The sequence below is a fragment of the Cololabis saira genome, chromosome 4 (genome assembly GCF_033807715.1).
Source record: "Cololabis saira isolate AMF1-May2022 chromosome 4, fColSai1.1, whole genome shotgun sequence".
Taxonomy (NCBI): domain Eukaryota; kingdom Metazoa; phylum Chordata; class Actinopteri; order Beloniformes; family Belonidae; genus Cololabis; species Cololabis saira.
In genome coordinates, this window is record NC_084590.1 from 50,230,202 (window position 1) to 50,250,693 (window position 20,492).

The 20,492-nt window shown below is 40.5% G+C and overlaps 1 protein-coding gene across 2 annotated transcripts; it reads left to right on the top strand.

Moving 5' to 3' along the window:
• The first annotated feature begins 7,175 nt into the window (after positions 1 to 7,175).
• LOC133442149 (presenilin-associated rhomboid-like protein, mitochondrial) lies at positions 7,176 to 19,896 on the top strand. 2 transcript variants are annotated; one of them, XM_061720104.1, is made up of 10 exons: positions 7,176 to 7,295; positions 9,707 to 9,965; positions 15,872 to 16,012; positions 16,133 to 16,181; positions 16,968 to 17,063; positions 17,320 to 17,469; positions 17,581 to 17,651; positions 18,674 to 18,775; positions 19,132 to 19,229; positions 19,456 to 19,896. In XM_061720104.1, the coding sequence occupies exons 1-10, from the start codon at positions 7,234 to 7,236 to the stop codon at positions 19,574 to 19,576; spliced, it is 1,149 nt and encodes a 382-aa protein (XP_061576088.1). In that variant the 5' UTR covers positions 7,176 to 7,233; the 3' UTR covers positions 19,577 to 19,896. The 2 variants fall into 2 exon arrangements, with proteins under 2 accessions (XP_061576088.1, XP_061576089.1); XM_061720105.1 differs by having other exon boundaries at positions 9,710 to 9,965.
• Positions 19,897 to 20,492: the final 596 nt, after the last annotated feature.

The following is a 20,492-nucleotide window of genomic DNA, read 5'->3' on the forward strand; positions in this document are numbered from 1 at the left end:
AAAAAGAACAAAAAAGAAAACAAAAAGAAAAAAAGTGAAAAATAGAAATTAAAAAAGAAGAAAAAAAATCAAACAAAAAGAAAAAAATGGAGAAAAAAAAAGAAAAAACTATTAAAAAGAAGAATCTTTAACTCTGCTTTTCGTAACATTTTTCAGGAAATATAAGTACAGTTTTACTTTTACTATAGAGACACAAACTTAGGAGCTTGATGGTATTTGCATTGGTGGAGCCGCCTTCAGAGTAAAAGCTTACAAACACAAGAACCGGAAACAGCTGCAGCAACTTCCGCCAGCAGCCGCCTTCAGAATAAAAGCTGTGGTCGGTTAGAAGGGCGAGGTTCGGGCGTCGCTCAGTCTGATAAACCTTAGAGTTACAGTTAACTCACTTCCACCTAAGGCTAAAATCCAATCTTTATTGCATATCTAAACGATAATAATAATTCAGTACAAAAAATATTTAAAATCTTGCACGATTCAAAAAGCCCAGCATGTTCAGAAGAATCTTTGTTCCCTAATTCCTGACTCATCACTTGCGTTTAGTTTTTTTTTATTTTAGTTTTTTATTTAATTTTTTTGTTTGTTCATTTATTCCTTTCGTTTCTTTTTCGCTGTGTATCTTCTTTGTTATTATTGTTTTTGTCATTGGTTGCTCAGTGTTCTTTGATGAAAATGTTCTTGTGGAATGTATAATGTGCCTTGTTTTTTTGTAAAATCAATGAGAAAATAAAAAAAAACCTTAGTGTTAACTTGATTTATAATTTTTATTTTTCAAAATGAAGACAAAAAAAGAGATTAACAAACACCACATTTCACATAGCAAAAAGAAAAACATTACAATGACAAAATGAATAAAAATTTAAAAAAAAACGGTGACAACAGCACATTTCACAAATAAAGACCAGGGTTTGGGGGGAAGGGTTGGTAATAATTACTGATAAACTTTAGAGATGACGATCTAGCGTCAGTTCAGGTCCAGCTCTAAAAGAAAAATAAGTACAATTTTTGATTTTGATTTTTTGATTTATTTTATTTTTGTACATGTACATGTAAAAAACAAAACAAAAAAAATACAATAAAAAGCACGTAACTAACACAAAAGGTCATGTTATTGTTCCATTATTCTCGAGTGTTCTCTAATGACAGTCCACGGGGAAAATTGTCCCGTTTTCATTGTCTTTAAGGATTCAGGTGCCTTTTCCATTGACAATAAATCAAAAAAGTCCTTCAGCCAGTTGTATTTATTATAGCAGTCTGGTTTGCCAATCTTCCAATTCAACTCTTTTTTTTTTTTTTTTAATTTATTAATGACCACACAGCCAGGCTGGTGGAATTTGTTTCTCTGCATTTAACCCATCTCTAATTAGACTAGAGAGCAGTGGGCTGCCATATAAATGGCCCCCGGGGAGCGGTTGGGGTTGAGGGCCTTGCTCAGGGGCCCAGGGTGGTTGACCTGGGTTGCTTTCTGGGGGCTTGAACCTGGTCCTCCAGACTCCAGTCCACTTCTGCAACCACTAGGCTACCACTCCCCCTTAAAGAGTTAACTTGATGAACATGAAGATAAATAATAAAATAAACAGTTATTGTGTAAAACAGTACTCGAACAAACCCTTTACCAGACTCTAAACATGTTTATTTCTGCTGTAAAGTTGGACTTTTTTAACCTGGACGTTATTTATTGACTCGCTTTTGGATCCAGACCCTAGTGGTCGGTAAAGGACCTGCAGGTCTGGTTCCTTCATTCCGCTTTTATTCTGAAAGTCCCGGGCGGATGCAGTATCCGTGTGTGTTGAAGCGCCACCTTGCGGAATAACAGGACCATTACAGTCAATAGGAAAACCTTATTTAAAGGTATTGTGACATGAAAAACAAATTTTTCTTGATTTTTTGTGTTTTGTTGGGTGTCTTGACATCAATTACACCCAAAAAACAACGAACTTTTAACATTCAGTGTATTGTGTGCTTTCTGGGATTTTCCGCATAACTGTGCAAAAACGGCGCACCAGGTTTGGTGGCGGGCCGTGACGTCAGGGCCCGCTAAATCACCGCCCCCTCCACCCAGCTCCCTGCCTCCTCTCCTCTCCAGCGCACCATAAAGGCTGATTTATGGTTCCGCGTTACACCGACGCAGACCCTGCGGCGTAGGGTTACGCGGCGACGCGCTACGTACACTGAACCCTACGGCGTAGGCTTTGCGTCGATTTAACGCGGAACCATAAATCAGGCTTAACACGGAGCTGTTTAGATCCCCTTCTGTTCTAATCACCGGAGGAAAACTGCTAAGACCCGCGGCCACTGACTGGACTTAAGATAAGGGGACAGTGCTGCTTGCATGCCTTTATTTTTATGATTGTTTGCTGTGGACTGTCTGCTTCGCCCTGCTCCTTTTCCGTGCATGCTTCGCCTGTCGCTCCCCCGACGCCGCTGTGAGTGTATTGCTCGCGGGGAGCTGCGGTCCCGGTCCTCTGGTCCCGGTTGGACTTCATCTCCGGGCTGTAGTCGCCCTGTCTGGGCTGTGTGTCGGTGTTTCTGGTTTGGTGTGTGTGGAGACGGCAGAAGTGTGTAGCGGTTGGTTGGAGAAGGTTTGGAGGAGGAGCGGCGCAATGATTGACAGGAAAGGGGAAAAAGGACCCGTTTTTCACGGTGCAAAAAAAACACTGTAATAAAAAGCCAGGAAAAGAGTACTAGAGTGAAGTTTTTCTTGTTACACTCTTTTAGACACATTTGAGGGATGTTGGCCAAGACTTTTAATAGTGTTAAAAGCATGTTAAAAATGATGTCACAATACCTTTAAACAACGACGGTATCAGAAAAAGTTTTTATTTGTTGTTGATCTAATGGACGAAAATGAGCAATCCTTCACTTTAATTCGTTTATTGAGAAGTATAATATAAATTGCTCTTCCAGAGAATTATATCGTATTATAAAAGGATAAAATACTATAGATTTCCAGGCCAACCCTGCAGTTCAGTAATCGGCAGACTTGGCGTGCTCACTCAAAAAGAGTCAAAGTGTCACCGGGTGCCAGTCCAAAAAAACTTATCAAAAAATCAAAATCCAACAGCACTCACACCACAGTACAAAACTTTAATATTAAATTTAATATTATTATTATTATTATTATTATTATTATTATTATTATTATTATTATTATTATTATTATTATTATATATAATATTATAATAATTATAATAATAATAATAATAATAATAATATAATAATATTATGATTATTAATAATATTAATTATTAATGATATTATTATAATATTATATAATATATATTATATTAAAGTTTTGTACTTAAAGGAGCTTGAGGCCGGATTGTGGCAGGATTTATGAAAAAAATCCGTATACATTTCAAGTTTTCTAGTAATAATGTCAGATGAAGCGTTCCAAACCCAAAAGAATGAGCCCTCTAGTGTATCTCTCCTTTGCCTTGAACAGGCTGTTGCTGCAAAATGTGCTGCAATTCGGTCCCGATTTTCCCGCGCTGTCCTGCGGATGTGACGTCACATGACGCTGCATGCACGTTCTCCCCGTTCTCCTGTGCCGGCTTCACTGTTGGCTGCAGTACCCCCAACGGCCGTCGTGGTGAAGGGTGGCGCTAGAGAGTCTAAATTCTTAAAAGGAGCCTCAAGCTCCTTTAAGAGAGTGCTGTCGGATTTCAAGAGTACCTGGCTGCAGGCAAAATGGCCGACAAGGGCGCTGCCATACTTCGATCCATACCGGAAGTCCTTACCGGAAGTTGGTCACTTCGTTAATATATATATTTAAATTTTTTTTTTTTTTTTTAAATTAACATTTGCAAACAGTACAATGATAACAAAACTTCACATTATGCAATTTCACGTTGAATTATAACATAAAGAGTATTACTCAAATAAAAAACAAAACCAATGCATACCGGAGTTCCAGACCGGAAGTTCATACCGGAAGTTGGTCTTTTTTTTAACAAGCTTTATTGAGTAGTTCTCATATTACAAAAAACATAAACAGACAGACATACAAAACAGTCGTTAATATATAAAAGTACAACAACACAGGAGCCAGGGGGATTTTTAAACAAACACATTTAATAGAGAGCATAAATTAACAGTTTTACAGCTTTTTTGTTATTTGAGTCAGAGATGGAACTCAAGTATTGTTTGGTTTCATTCTCAAAAATTAAAAAAAGGGGTTTTGAATGACTGAATTTGGACTTATGAATATGAAACTTTGCTAGAATAATTATTAAATTGATTACAAAAGATTCTCTAGATTTGTTTCTTTCATTACTGATTAAACCAAACAATACATTTCTCCAATAAAGAGTGAAGTCAGAGTCAATTTTATCTATAATAAATCGGGGTACATCATTCCAGAATTTGTTAGTGTAGGGACATTTTCAAAACAGGTGTACCAGTGTTTCAGGGGACATTTCACACAACGAACAGTCAACACAAATATCTCTTTTGAATTTAAGAAGATAATGATTAGCAGGATAATACTTATGTAACATTTTAAAAGAGATTTCCCTCACTTTATTTGTAAGAAGGTATTTGTATGGAAGAGTCCAGATGTTCTTCACATTTAAGTCATCACCAAAACCAGACCAGTAAGCAATAACATAAGGGTTGGTGGTTATATCATTTTGAAACAGGGAACGTATATTACGATTGTTACTCCTTGTGGATGTAACTAGACAAACTTTGCCCACTGAAGTTTTCTTGGGGTCCAGATTTGGTAAGCAGGCTGGTCTTTCAACCGGAAGTTGGTCTTCTTCGTGTATATTGTTCAAATATGACGGAGGTAGTTTAAAAGCGGCCATAAAACGAAAATTATAAAACATTATTATAAAACATTACGTACTTACTAATAACTATGTTTTTTTAAACTTATTTATATACATATATAACAAAATAAAAAACATGGGAAAATCATGAACAACAATGAGGAGGAACAAATTAAACTGAACATAACAATGAAAAAATAATGAACAATGACTGTGGGATCAGCATCAGACTCTCACTGGCCATCTTGATCTCTGGGGGGGTCAGACTTAGAAAAGGCTCCCACTGGCCATCATGATCTCAGCCTTCAGTCTGGTCATGCCCTCTCCTCCCAGGATTTTGATCATTATCTGAAAAACAGTTAAATGATCCAATCATACTCTAACGTGTGCACTGTTTTGGTTTTATGTTTTCCAAAGGAATAAAATATTGACCACCTAATAATTTCCTTCCATTTCCCAAGGAAGCTCTATTGACCATCTTAGCTCTGGGAGCATCACATCAAAGACAAAATCCAGCATTTACCCGTTGGTCACTCAAATTCAGCGTCCTTAGCTTTAAGTGCTGTCTGAGGTTAATTGAGGTGGATTATATATATATTATATATATATATATATAATGGGTGTGTTTTATCATTTTCGAATCGCTGCTTGTAAACTAGTCTATGGTAAACTACCTCCGTAGGCTATATATATATATATATATATATATATATATATATATATATATATATATATATATATATATATATATATATATATATATATATATATATATATATACATGTTTTTTATTTTGTTATATATGTATATAAATAAGTTAAAAAGACATCATTATTAGTAAGTACATTTATATTATATATATATATATATATATAAATATAATATTTTAATAATATACATCCCATATTGGAATAAATATGTAAGAAATATTAACTGGAAGAAGGTCTGGCTCTCACCCAACCAATACCTGGTGACAAACAAAGTTAAAGAAATTTCATTTAAGTTAATTCATTAATTCTGTCCTACAAATGATCACATTGTAAAAAGATTCAAAAGAAATATCGATTCAAACTGTACTTTTTGTTCTGCAAATTCTGAAACAATGACACACTTATTCTGGCTGTGCCCCATTGTTCAAACTTTTTGGAGTGATATGTGTAATTTTGTGTCGGAAACAATTGATATTGATTTTAATTTATTTTGGAAGGATGTGTTGTTTGGTGTTTTTGACCATGTAACAATTAGAACAAAGCCAAAAGAAACATTTATTATTAATTTGTTGATTATCCTCGCAAAATTCCACATCCACAAATCCAAATTCTTACGCAACAAAAACTTTTTTTTTTTTTACTTTTCATTGTGAATTAAAACAGTATCTGGACTCTAGTTTTCTACTAATTCAAAAGCAATCAAAACCATAAATGTATGTAAATGTTTTGGCTTTCTGTTATAATGTGTTGTGCTTTTTGTTTTGTTTTTTATTTGAGTAATACTCTTTATATGTTATAATTCAACGTGAAATTGCATAATGTGAAGTTTTGTTATCATTGTACTGTAAATGTTTATTAAAAAAATAAATAAATAAAAAATATATATATTAACGAAGTGACCAACTTCCGGTATGGACTTCCGGTATGGATCGAAGTATGGCGGCGCCCTTGTCGGCCATCTTGCCTGCAGCCAGGTCCCTCCATGGATGTATTATATAACTGGATACTGTACCAAAAATGGCCGCCCATTCATTTCAATGCATTCTGCTCAGCCAGCGCATCCGCCGAAAAAATCTCGGACTTCCTGGTTTACTTCCGTGTACACGGGCCCATAGAGCATGCGCAGTTGAGTCACCTCCCATGATGCTCTGGGCCCTCCCATCATGCCCCGGGGCAATGAGAACGAGTATTAATATAATATGTATTAAAATAATATATTAATTCATGTATATTATTACATGTATAGCATCACATATATGATTAATGTATTAATATAATATAATTACATAATATATATTAATATAAAACATCCGTGGAATGCACGGACACGGCTGTGACGTCACGCCCAGAAAGAGACTTTTCTTTGACTTTTCTGGCCGTTATAAAACATTTTTGACGGATATAAAGTCCATGACTTAAAAATATAGAATACAAAGATTAGTAATTGCCGGTGATTACAGTTGGAGGTTCCTGTGAACAGTTTTAGAGGACGATCTTTTACTATTGCGGTCTATGGGAAAAAAGCTTTCTGGGCCCCATGGGATTTTTGGTTGCAGTACCGCGGCTGGCCACTGGGAAAAATCGGCGTGCCTGCTGAGCGCGAGACTGGGGGGCTGGGTCCCTCTCTCGGATTTTGATTTTCAGCCCTGCAGTTCCCCCTCCGGGCCGCTGGGGGGCGCTCCCGCCGCGGCCCTGACCCGGAAGCGGACCGTCCTAGTCGGCTCTGGTCTCCGTTCTGGTCTCGGTTCTCCGTCATGTCGTGGAGAAGCTGCTCGGTTCTGCTCAGACTCTGCGGGGGATCCGGCTCCGGGGCCAGGTCTGTAAACGGGTCTGTAAACGGGTCGGTACCCGGTCCGCAGCAGGACCTGCACGGTCTTTAGTCTCCGTCAGAATGAACGGGCCGGTGTCGCGGAGAACTCGGTGACCCGTCAGATCTGTGACCCCCCCACCGCGCAGGCGCAGATCCGGGACCCCAAACTTTCCCGTTTCTGAGACACTTTTACGCAAAAAAAGAAACTCGGAATACAATTATAATTGTGAAATAGTTGGGTCACGCTTTGTATAGTATTTTATTTTATTTTATTTTTGTAATCCCTATGCGCATGCGTCTAAACCGCCGTCCTTCACGTAGCCCCGTGTTTATTTCTTTTCATTTCTCATGTATTTGTTATAGAGGCACAATGTACATTAATGAACATTTTAAAAATGCAAATGCACCCAATTGTGGCCAAAAGGCTCATTTCTGTAGGCAGAAACTGAATTTGAATAATTTATATTTGAATTTGAATTGCTCGACTTGAATAATTGCATTAAAAAAACTGAATTTGAATCACATAATTTGAATTTGTATTGTTTAATTTGAATCGTTGCATCGAAAAACTGAATCTGAATAGCATAATTTGAAATTGAATATACTAGTTTGGAACTGAATTTCTATAAACTTGAAACTGAATGTAACATTATGAAATTGAATTAAATTGTTCTGAAACTGTATTTGATCCTCACTGAAAATTCTACTGAAAATTCAACTCTCTTTATACTTTCAACTCTACTTTTGTACTAGTGGCACATATTTCTGCGCATAAATGTCCATTGGCAGAAGGAACACGAGGCGTAGTAGTAAAAGCAACAAATTACAGTAAAAACAAATACATGTCATAGATACAATATTTAGAAAGTAACAGTACACATAACTCCAACGTCGCCGCCATCTTGGATGTTCAGACTGTAAACTAATACAAGTAAAGGGACTTATTTTCATAAAGCATCTTTCTACAAAGAAATGTACGTTTTATGTCTCATTTATTCATTCACACACGCACTTTTTTCCCTTTTTTTCTCTTTTTTCCTCTTTTTCCCTATTTTCTGCTTTTTTCTCTCTTTTTCATCTTTTCTTTCCTCTTTTCTTTTTCCTCTTTTTTTCAATTTTCCCTTCTTTCTTTCTCTTTTTTTCATGTTTTCTTTCCTCTTTGTTATTCTTTTTTTCATTTTTCCTCGTGTTTTTTCTCTTTATTTCCCTCTTTTTTCTATTTTTTTCCTTTGTTCCTCTTTTTTTTCATCTTTTCTTTCTTCTGTTTCATTTTTTCCTCTTTTCTTTTTTTCTCTTTTTTTCCTCTTTTTTCCTCTTTTTTTTCCTCTTATAGAGAACAAGGTAGTGCCGAAAAACAATAATTATCCCCCCTCACAAAAATAAGAATGTTATTTTATTGTCTGAAAAATGGTTCAAATGTTATTTTTATATGTTGTTCTCTATAGCTGATATAACATGAATTACTCCTATGTGGGATCAATAAAGTTCTTATTTTTGCCATCTGAGAAAATTAAATATATTATATTTGGTGCCTAACTGTTTCCAAGTATATTAGTGTGTGTGTGAATGAATAAATGAGACGTAAAACGTACATTTCTTTGAAGAAAGATGCTTTACGAAAATAAGGAACAAAGAGGAAAAAAACAGGTAAAAAGAGAAAAGAGGAAAAAAATAAAACAGAGGAAAGAAAAGATGAAAAAAAAGAGGAACAAAGGAAAAAAAGAGGAAAAAAATAGAAAAAAGAGGGAAATAAAGAGAAAAAACACGAGGAAAAAATGAAAAAAGAATAACAAAGAGGAAAGAAAAGATGAAAAAAGAGAAAGATATTGAAAAAAAGATGAAAAAAATAGGGAAAAAAATGAAAAAAGAGATAAAAGAAAAGAGGAAAAAAAGAGAAACAGAGGAAAGAAAAGATGAAAAAAAGAGGAACAAAGAGGGAAAACGTACATTTATTTGTAGAAAGATGCTTTATGAAAATAAGGAAAAAAGAGGAAAAAAATAGAAAAAAGGGAGAAAAAAGAGAAAAGAAAGAAAAAATGAAAAAAAGAGGAACAAAGAGGAAAAAAGATGAAAAAAGGGAGGAAAAAAGGAGGGAAAAAAGTGCGTGTGTGAATGAATAAATGAGACGTAAAACGTACATTTCTTTGTAGAAAGATGCTTTATGAAAATTTTACAGTCTTGAACATCCAATATGGAGGAGACGTTGACGTATCAGCAGCTCCAGGGGGCGTCTACGTATATGTCTATGGTTCTGCCTCTGTGGTTCCTCCTCCGGTTCTAACGTAGTTCCTCCTCCGGTTCTAGCGTAGTTCCTCCTCCGGTTCTAGCGTAGTTCCTCCTCCGGTTCTAACGTAGTTCCTCCTCCGGTTCTAGCGTAGTTCCCCCTCCGGTTCTAACGTAGTTCCCCCTCCGTCCAGCAGGGGGCCTCAGCCTCACAGCCTGCAGCGGCGCTGCGGCTTCAAGAAAGCTGCCAGGAAACCCGACACCAAGAGGGCGGAGGAGGAGCTCGGCCCCGCCCCCTCGGAGCTGGAGGCCGCCGCCCAGCGACGGAGCCCCGCCCACTCAGAGCCGGAGGCCGCCGCCCAGCGGAGAAGCCCCGCCCCCCACCGGGACCCGCCGCCCGGCACGCCGAGAAACTTCGGCCGCCTCGTCCGGCCGCTAATCTTCACCGTGGGGGTAGGTGGAGCCTGGTGATGTCATCCATGATGTCACGGGCATTTTCTTTGTTATGCACTTCCAGAAAAAATTTAAATGTCCAGAAAAAAAGTCAAAATTTCGAGATTAATGTTGAAGTACAATCTCGAGAAAAAAGTCGAAATTAGTGATGCACCGAAATGAAAATTTGTGGCCGAAAATAATAAATAGTAATAAAATAATAATAAACACTTGGCCGAATACCGAATAATACTGAACAAAGGTTCTTCGCAGTGTTTCATTTATTTTGCCAATTTTTTGGCCATTGCATAAATCAAATAAATGTGCAGTGAAAAACCCGCCAGTCACAGTTTGTCTTAATGTATTTATTATATTTTTTCTCATAATCCTTTTTAATTTTCTCTCGTTCAAATCCAGTTAATCGGGTCACGATGGGGCTGATCTCTGCAATTTGAAGCCTTGTATAATAATTGTAAAAATCTGTGTTATTTTCTTGGAGGATCTCGTCAAACATATCAGACAGTGAGTTTTCTCCACCGCGTCGGTAGTTCGGGGACTTTTCCCTGCTGTCCCGTCACCGTCTCCATCACCAAGCGTTTTCCCAAATCCAACTCAGCCTGGATCATTTCTCCTCTGCCTTTTCCCCACAAGTAAAGATCTGACATGCTGCCATGTTTGCTGCATTAACACCGCACGCTCCCTCACTCCACACTGTTGCTGTTTGATTGCGTCATCTAACACGCCGTTATTAATTGTTCGTTTTTTTCCCCACTTATTCCACCGAACACCGAAAGTGTTTTTTTGCTGTTTTTGGCCAAACAATTTCGGTTACCGAACATTCGGTGCATCACTAGTCGAAATGTCGAGATTAATGTTGAAATGGCGAGGAAATGGTCAAAATGCCGTGGAAAAAAAGGTGAAATGTCAAGAAAAAAGTCAAAATTTCAAGGAAAAAGTAAAAATTTCAAGATTAATGTTCAAGTAAAATCTCGAGAAAAAAGACGAAATGTTGAGAAAAAAGTTGAAATTTCGAGAAAAAAGTGGAAATGTCGACATTAAAAAGGAAAGGAAAAGGAAGAAAAAAAGAGAAAAAAAGGAAAGAATCTACAGCTGCTACGTTTGTAGCCACAGCTGCTACGTTTGTAGCCACAGCTGCTACGTTTGTAGCCACAGCTGCTACGTCTGTAGCCACAGCTGCTACGTTTGTAGCCACAGCTGCTACGTTTGTAGCCACAGCTGCTACGTTTGTAGCCACAGCTGCTACGTTTGTAGCCACAGCTGCTACGTCTGTAGCCACAGCTGCTACGTTTGTAGCCACAGCTGCTGCGTTTGTAGCCACAGCTGCTACGTTTGTAGCCACAGCTGCTACGTTTGTAGCCACAGCTGCTACGTTTGTAGCCACAGCTGCTACGTTTGTAGCCACAGCTGCTACGTTTGTAGCCACAGCTGCTACGTTTGTAGCCACAGCTGCTACGTCTGTAGCCACAGCTGCTACGTTTGTAGCCACAGCTGCTGCGTTTGTATCCACCAAGAGGGCGGAGGACGCTGCTACGTTTGTAGCCACAGCTGCCCTGCAGACTGACAGAAGCGTGGCTGCCATATTGACCAAACGGCCCCTCCGACCACCACCAACATTCAAACACATTCACACGGGGCAGGTGGGTAAGGTGTCTTGCCCAAGGACACTACGACAGCAAGTGGGACGGAGCGGGATTCGAACCGCCGACCTTCTGATCATTGGACGACCCGCTCTACCACCTGAGCTACTGCCGCCCCGTTGAGACATGAGACTTCCCATGGCTGAATTTAGCCACCAGGGGGAACAGGTTTTTTGGGAGTACAGGTTTGTTTCAACAGGGGTCTCGTTGTCATCGTCCTCTTCTTCCTGACCTTTCCCTGGAAGGGTCAGGGCTGCCAGAGTCCTGACTTCTCCCCAGACGGTGAACTAAGTGGTTCTCCCACTTCTTGACCTTTGCATCCTGGCAGGTCGGGGGTCTGACTTAATGATTCAGCGGTTATCTATGTCCCTCAGATCCCCCCCGCCGTCACCTTAGATTAGATTACTTGGTGTGGCAAAACCTGTTAAATTCTGTCTCCTACCTTAGTCAAGGACTGCAGAATTTTCTTTTTTCAACCCAAGTGGGTTATGGTTTTATTAAAGTAACAACACACGAGTTAATAACATAACGGTCCAGTGACAAAACGGTTAATCACATAACGGTCCCGGCCGTTCATGCTCGGGTGCCTCACACACAAAACTGTCCATGCAGCAACTCTCCTGCAACGTAAAACAATAGTTCCTAGTGAACCTGTATATATATGTGTATATATATGTGTGTATATATATGTGTGTATATATATATATATATATATATATATTAGTGCTGGCCAAAATCTTTAATCTTATATAGCGTCTAATACAACAGATGTTGTCTCTAGACGCTTTCCAGAGACCCATAACATGAACATAAACATAAACATGACCCCCGAGCAATTATTATATAAACAATGGCAGGTAAAAACTCCCATAGTGGGAGAAAAGCCTTAAACCAAAAAGTGGCAAGAAAAACTTCCCTTTAGGAGGAAGAAACCTGGACCAGGACCTGGATCATAAGGGGGGTAGAAACCTGGACCAGGACCTGGATCATAAGGGGGGTAGAAACCTGGACCAGGACCTGGACCATAAGGGGGGACCCTCCTGCCGAGGGCCAGACTGGTGGGTCAGGGACGGCAACAGCACAGCAGGCAGGTGGAAGCAGCAACGGGATGACCAGAGGGGGGTGGGGACTTCAGGCCAGCACGCAGCTCCCGAAGCTCCGGCCCAATCAGCAAGTCCCAGGTTGGGGTGCAGGGTCGGGGAAAGGTTGAAAAGGGGCAGGGCCAGGGAGAGGAGTCTTGAGGGACAAACCTCTCCCCCGCCCAAAAGGGGCCGTTACCCTGCCCCCCTCACTCCCACACTGCAGGATCCAGTGTTTTACATTTTACATATTTCTATGTCTTTTTCAAGAGGGGAGCCCTCACTTGAAACAGCAAACTAAACGTCCTCTGAAGCTCTTGTGTTGTCCAGCAGACAAAAGGTCTCCCTCGTCAGACACAGATCACACCATCTAGAGAAGCCAGTTATTTGTATCGGAGGCCCATAGGAAATTCAACACTCAACCCACGGACATGTAGTCCCAAAATGAGACGAGACTTCCGCTCTGGATTCACCAAGCCTCACCCATGCAGCTTCTCGTGAACGCACAGCCAGACAGGCAACGGAGCGCACTTACACACACACTGCTGCAGCCGTTTCACACACACACACACACCACACCATGACCTTTGACCCTGCTGCAGCTTTGCAGCAGCTCCTTTTTCTCCACTTTCCAATTTCCCATCAAAACCATATTTCTTATGCCATTCTTTTACAGGTTCGCAACTTTCAGGAAAATGTTGCATCATGTACCGTGTATCAGGCGGCACTTTTTGGCTGGAACTTTGTCCCATTTTGAACGTTTTGATCACTTTTGCTTTTAGCCTTAAATTACTTTATTTTTGATCTTTTAAGTTCCGTACGTGTATTATTTTGCACAATATTTTTCCACAATCTTTTTTTACCGTCCCGTCAACTAAGAGTCTTTGGAAATAATTTTAGGTTCGCAATAAGTTTTAGTTTAACCACATATTTGTTATTTTAGCGATCTTTTTAACTTTCTTAAGTTTCTTTCAGCTCGTAGGTTTCCGTTTTGACAGTTTGGTTTTAGCACTGATTAATTTAGTGAACAATCGAAACTTTACTTCATAATTTTGGAAACAGCAACATTGGCAATAAACAGTTTCACTCATGAACATTAGACAAAAACATTAGACAAAAACAAACATTAGACAAAAACCCTTCCAATAGAAACCTCCTCTCGTTTTTTCCATAACATAACTTTAAAGTCCCTGACTTTACAGTGGCTCCCAGACTATCGTATTTTACCATAAAATACTTTAACACATTTAATACCCCAGGTATTTATCTAGAGGAGTTTCTCTTACCAGTCCTAGGGGCCCCTCCTGGCTCGGGGACCCGTCACCGGGCCTCGGATCGGCGCAGGACCAATTCCTATTGGCCTCGTCCCTGACAATTTTAGGCGGCCGCTTGATCCCACGTGGTCCCGACGCCACAGATCTTTTTCTTTCAGAAAATGTTGGGTCTAAGGGCCAATCCCAATACACCCCCTACTTTCTACCACTACCCCTAAAAAAAAAGAAGCCACAGATTTTAGGGCACTTGTAATCTTCCCAGGTTTCTGTCCCAATACTCCCACTACTCCTACTTTCAGCACCACCACTAAAATCAGGAAGCCGAGAGTCAAAAGCTGTTTTAATTTCAGCTGTAGCGCTGTTAATATGCCACTTTATTAAGTTTTAATATTTTTTCAGGTGTAAAAGTAACCGTTAAGATCTCCAACCTGGGCTCAGTTTATCCAAATAACGCCTGTTAGCGGCAGCAGCAGCTGTTACCATGGTAACAGTAGCAGCGGCAGCAGCAGCTGTTACCATGGTAACAGTAGCAGCGGCAGCAGCAGCTGTTACCGTGGTAACAGTAGCAGCAGCAGCGGCAGCAGCAGCAGCAGCAGCAGCTGTTACCATGGTAACAGTAGCAGCAGCAGCAGCAGCAGCAGCTGTTACCATGGTAACAGTAGCAGCGGCAGCAGCAGCTCACGTACAGGATTGATCGCCGGGTCAAGCTGCGCCGTCGTCCCGGGGAGAAACCTGCAGCTCTGTGGAGAATTACCGCTGGCTGAAATAAATCATTTAGGAAGATAAATGTTGGTTTAATAGATGAAATCTAACAGTTGTAGCTACGCCTGTTAAGAAATTTGCTCCGAAAATTTCCACATTTCTGTCTGCTGGCTCCGGAGCTGATTTATGGGTCCGCGTTGAATCGACGCTTAACCTACGCCGTAGGCTCTGAGTTGGTGTAACGGAACCATAAATCAGCCTTTATTCTGGCGAGGTTTGAAAAAGACTTCGCAACAACGAGCAAACGAGTGATTATGTACATTCACTGAGTGAATATTATGAAAGTAAAATATATATTTCTTGCTAGAAATGTAATCAAAACGCATTTTTATGCAGAAACTAACTCAAAATATTAATTTTATTCACTAAAAGATAAGAAATGTCTGCCATGTTTTTTTTTTTATTCAGTCCGCAAATGACGACGAAAAGCATTCTGGGAAATTTTTCTGGGCCTCAGTCATCTAGAGTGCATCCGAAATCCCTAGCTGTATAAGGCTAGATTCCTAGCCACTACCCTCGTTTTCAGCACTAACCCTAGATGAAAAGAGGAATTGGGACAACACTACCCTCACGGGAACGCGCAAAATTTAGGGGTAGGGCTGACAAGTAGGGGAAGTGGGTGTATTGGGACAGGGCCTAAATCAACATTACATAAGTTCGTAACAAGGAAAGACTGCTTGGAATGGTCTTTTAACGCACTTCTGCAGAAGGGGGAGAGCAACAGGGCTCTCTGTGAGAGCCCCTGACAGCAAATGCCTCCCAAATGCTTTCCCTCTGCATGATGCTTTTATTGAGAAACTTGACAGGAACTGACCGTATATGGACAGTGAACAGTAGACAGTGGGTGGAAGTGATAACGTGTGATCGAATCAGGACATCTACATCTACAGTAGAGTGATTGAACCAGGACAGTCCAAAACCTGAGTAGATCAGGAAGTGGCTGTTCTGACATCTGTTGACAAAGCACGTGACAGTCTTGAGAAGGACAAAAACAAGTTTAAAGGTTAATTCACCTCACAACATTTCAACTTTTATTCACGAAATTTCGACTTTTCTCTCGACATTTCGACTTTATTCACAAAATTTCGAATTTTTTCTCAACATTTCGACTTTTTTCTCACTTTATTCACATTTGGGTGTTGACTCCCTGTCAGTTCACAGGCTGCTCGTTCGGCTCGGCAGCGATCTGGCAGTACGAGTCTCTCAAGTCTCGGGTCCAGAGCTACTTCGACGAGGTGAAAGCTGATTGGCTGGAGAAGGTGCGGCCGCAGAAACGAGGAGACTTCCGCAAAGAGGTGACACATTTAACACGACAGCAGCTCCACTTTGGTCCCGGGTTTCAATGTAAAACGATGAGATCCAGATGATCAGAGGCGAGAGCTTCTCCTGAGGCTGATGGGAGTTTTGTGTCTCAGATCAACCAATGGTGGAGCAGCTTGACGGAGGGACAGAAGACGGTCTCAGGTGAGTCGGACCGCCGGCCAGGTGACCCGGTGACCGCCGGCCAGGTGACCCAGTGACCGCCGGCCAACAGAGCAACGTCCTCAAGAACGCCCGAAACTGAGATGTAAACAAGCACCTAAAGATACAAGTTTAAACAAAAACGCAACAAAATATACGAGTTCAAACAAAAATGTGCAAAAATAAGTAAAAATTTACCAAAATATACGTGTTTAAACAAAATTTACCAAGATATACGAGATTAAACAAAAATATACCAAAGAATTTAAAATTTACCAAATATATACGAGTTTAAACAAAAATATACAAAAAGTCAAAATTTACCAAATGTATACGAGTTTAAACAAAAATGTGCAAAAATAAGTAAAAATTTACCAAAATATACGAGTTTAAACAAAATTTACCAAAATATACGAGTTTAAACAAAAATATACAAAAATAAGTAAAAATTTACCAAAATATACGAGTTTAAACAAAAATTTGCAAAAAGAAGTAAAAATGCACCAAAATATGAGTTTGTACAAGAATATAAAAAGATTAGTAAAAATGCACCAAAGTACACCAGGTTAAACTAAAATGCTCCAAAATATACAAGTTTAAACAAAAATGTACAAAAAAGTAAAAATGTAGCAAAATAAACGAGTTTAAACAAAATTAAGTAAAAATTTAGCAAAATATACGAGTTTAAACATAATTAAGTAAAAATGTACCAAAATATACGAGTTTAAACAAAAAGGTGCAAAAATAAAAAACAAATCAAAGTAAAAATGTTGTTGTTTTTTTTCCCAGGGATCATTGCTGCCAACGTCGCGGTCTTCTTCTGCTGGAAGGTTCCGTCTCTTCGCCGCGTCATGGTCCAGTATTTCACCTCAAACCCCGCCTCCAGTGAGTGGGCGTGGCCTGAGGGCGGGGGCGTGGCCTGATGCTAGCACGGCGGACGCCCCTGAACGCCATCCATCTGTCTTTATCTATTATCCATTACGAGAATAAAGTCGTAACATTACGAGGATAAAGTCTTAACATTACGAGAATAAAGTCGTAACATTACGAGGATAAACTCATAATGTGGCCGCCTCTAAACGCCTCTAACCTTTTCCCTTCCCCCCCCAGAAACCCTCTAACGTTTCCTGTCCCCCCCCAGAAACGCTGTGCGCTCCGATGCTTCTCTCCACCTTCAGCCACTTCTCCCTCTTCCACCTGGCGGCCAACATGTACGTGCTGTGGAGCTTCTCCAGCAGCGCCGTGTCCATGCTGGGCCGCGAGCAGTTCATGGCCGTCTACCTGTCGGCAGGTGCTGAAGCCCCGCCCCCCTCCTGTCCGCGTTGCCGCGGCGACCACGCTGCTGAAGCCCCGTTGCCGCGGCGACCGCGATGCTGACGTCCGTTTGTCTCTCTGTGTCCAGGCGTCGTCTCCACGATGGTCAGCTACCTGTGTAAGACGGCCGCGGGCCGGCTGGGCCCGTCGCTCGGAGCGGTGAGAGAACGGCTTTTTACCTCTTTTCTTATCATTTTATTTGATTGTATTAGTTATTTACTGTGTAATTGTATTTATTTACTGTGTACTTGTATTCATTTACTGTGTAATTGTATTAGTTATTTACTGTGTAATTGTATTAGTTATTTACTGTGTAATTGTATTAGTTATTTACTGTGTAATTGTATTAGTTATTTACTGTGTAATTGTATTTATTTACTGTGTAATTGTATTAGTTATTTACTGTGTAATTGTATTTATTTACTGTGTAATTGTATTAGTTATTTACTGTGTAATTGTATTAGTTATTTACTGTGTAATTGTATTTATTTACTGTGTAATTGTATTAGTTATTTACTGTGTAATTGTATTAGTTATTTACTGTGTAATTGTATTAGTTATTTACTGTGTAATTGTATTTATTTACTGTGTAATTGTATTAGTTATTTACTGTGTAACTGTATTAGTTATTTACTGTGTAACTGTATTAGTTATTTACTGTGTAATTGTATTTATTTACTGTGTAACTGTATTAGTTATTTACTGTGTAATTGTATTAGTTATTTACTGTGTAATTGTATTATTTATTTACTGTGTAATTGTATTTATTTACTGTGTAATTGTATTAGTTATTTACTGTGTAATTGTATTAGTTATTTACTGTGTAATTGTATTTATTTACTGTGTAACTGTATTAGTTATTTACTGTGTAATTGTATTAGTTATTTACTGTGTAACTGTATTATTTATTTACTGTGTAACTGTATTAGTTATTTACTGTGTAACTGTATTAGTTATTTACTGTGTAATTGTATTTATTTACTGTGTAACTGTATTAGTTATTTACTGTGTAATTGTATTTATTTACTGTGTAATTGTATTAGTTATTTACTGTGTAATTGTATTAGTTATTTACTGTGTAATTGTATTTATTTACTGTGTAACTGTATTAGTTATTTACTGTGTAATTGTATTTATTTACTGTGTAATTGTATTTATTTACTGTGTACTTGTGTCTCCAGTCCGGCGCCATCATGACCGTCCTGGCTGCCGTCTGCACCAAGATGCCTGAAGCCAAACTGGCCATCATCTTCCTGCCCATGTTCACCTTCACCGCCGGCAACGTAAGCCCCGCCCCCTAATCCCGCCCTGACCCCGCCCCCCTGGCCTCTGCCTATACCAGGGATCATCAACCCGCGGCGTTACGTAGCGCCGCCCTAGTGGCTCCTGGAGCTTTTTCAAAAATGTTTGAAAATGGAAATCGATGGGGGAGGGGAATATATTTGTTTTCATGTGGTTTCTGTAGGACAAACATGACACAAACATTCTGAACGGTTTCCAATGCTGTAAAAATGTGTAGAATAAATATAACATTTCAACATTTCTGTTAACGAAGTTTCGCGTCGTAGCCACTTATTAACTATAAATAAATGCATTATAAAACTATAAACTATAAAACTGTAAACTCCCGTCTCTGCAGGCGCTGAAGGCCATCGTTGCCATGGATACGGCGGGCGTGGTCCTGGGCTGGAGGTTCTTCGACCACGCGGCCCATCTGGGCGGAGCCATGTTCGGCGTGTGAGTGGAGGGGGCGGGGCCTGTGCGGTGGGGGCGGGGCCTAACCTTTGGGGCGGGGCCTGGGTGGTGGGGGCGGGCCTAACCGTTGGAGGCGGAGCCTAACCTTTGGGGCGGGGCCTGGGTGGTGGGGGCGGGCCTAACCGTTGGAGGCGGAGCCTAACCGTTGGAGGCGGAGCCTAACCTTTGGAGGCGGAGCCTAACCGCGTCTCCTCTCTTTCTCCTGCAGGTGGTACATCCTGTTCGGACACGAGCTGATCTGGAAGAACCGGGAACCGTTCGTCAAACTGTGGCACGACCTGAGGACGAGAGGGGGCGGGGCCGGAGGAGGAGCTGGGGGAGGAGCCTAGCCCAGGGGGCGGGGCTTGGGGGTGTATAAAGTGTACAGAAACAGCATCTTCTTCCTCCTCTAAGAACTGAACCGAACCAGAACTGCTGGTTCCTGGAGGTCCAGAAGGTTCCTGGTGGTCCAGACCTGTTGGTTCCTGGTCCAGGAGTCTGGTTCAGGGTTCAGGTTTCTGGTTCTGGTTCTGGTTCTGGTTCCTGGTCCAGGACCTTCAGGTTCCTGGTCCAGGTTACCCGGTCCAGGACCAGGTCCTTGTTCTCTCTTCTGTTGTTTATGTTCGTTTCTTTGTTGGTTTTTCTTTCAATAAAACTGTTAAACAAACGAGTTTCACTGATTCTGTTCTGATGAAATAGAAAGTTCTACTGGAACATTGGAGACGGTTCAGGTTCCTGGAGGTCCAAGACCTGGACCTGGACCTGCAGGCAGGTGGAAGCAGCAGCGGGATGACCGGGGGTGGGGACCGCAGGCCAGAACGCAGCTCCTGAGGCTCCGGCCTGCAAACATGCACAAAAGAGAAAAAAGGGGGGCCGGCACAAGAAACTACAGGAACGATGGACAAAAATGATAGCTATGAGATATTTATAATAAATAAAAATGTAAATGGAGAAGAGAGGAAGGGAAGAGGAGAGGAGAAGAAGGGTGAGAGGCACCGCCCAGCGGATCATGTCCCCCCTGCAGCATAGGCCTATAGCAGCATATCTACCACCAAGCTATATTTGAGACTAACTATTATAGTCTTGTTCTATAGCTGCAACTATGACTACTGACTCTACCACACTAGAGTTTACACTACCTAGAGATTTACCAACACCAGCTAGAGGTTTACTAAACACTAACTATAGGCTTTGCACCGAATGTTCGGCCGAAAATAGCAAAAAAAAAAAACACTTTCGGTGTTCGGTGGAATAAGTGGGGAAAAA

Excerpts from the sequence above, each read along its gene's own strand:
- LOC133442149 (XM_061720104.1), top strand. The coding sequence starts at position 7,234 with ATGTCGTGGAGAAGCTGCTCGGTTCTGCTCAGACTCTGCGGGGGATCC. Across the intron at positions 16,182-16,967 it reads GGGACAGAAGACGGTCTCAG|GGATCATTGCTGCCAACGTC; the intron begins GTGAGTCGGACC and ends TTTTTTTCCCAG. Across the intron at positions 18,776-19,131 it reads TCACCTTCACCGCCGGCAAC|GCGCTGAAGGCCATCGTTGC; the intron begins GTAAGCCCCGCC and ends CCGTCTCTGCAG.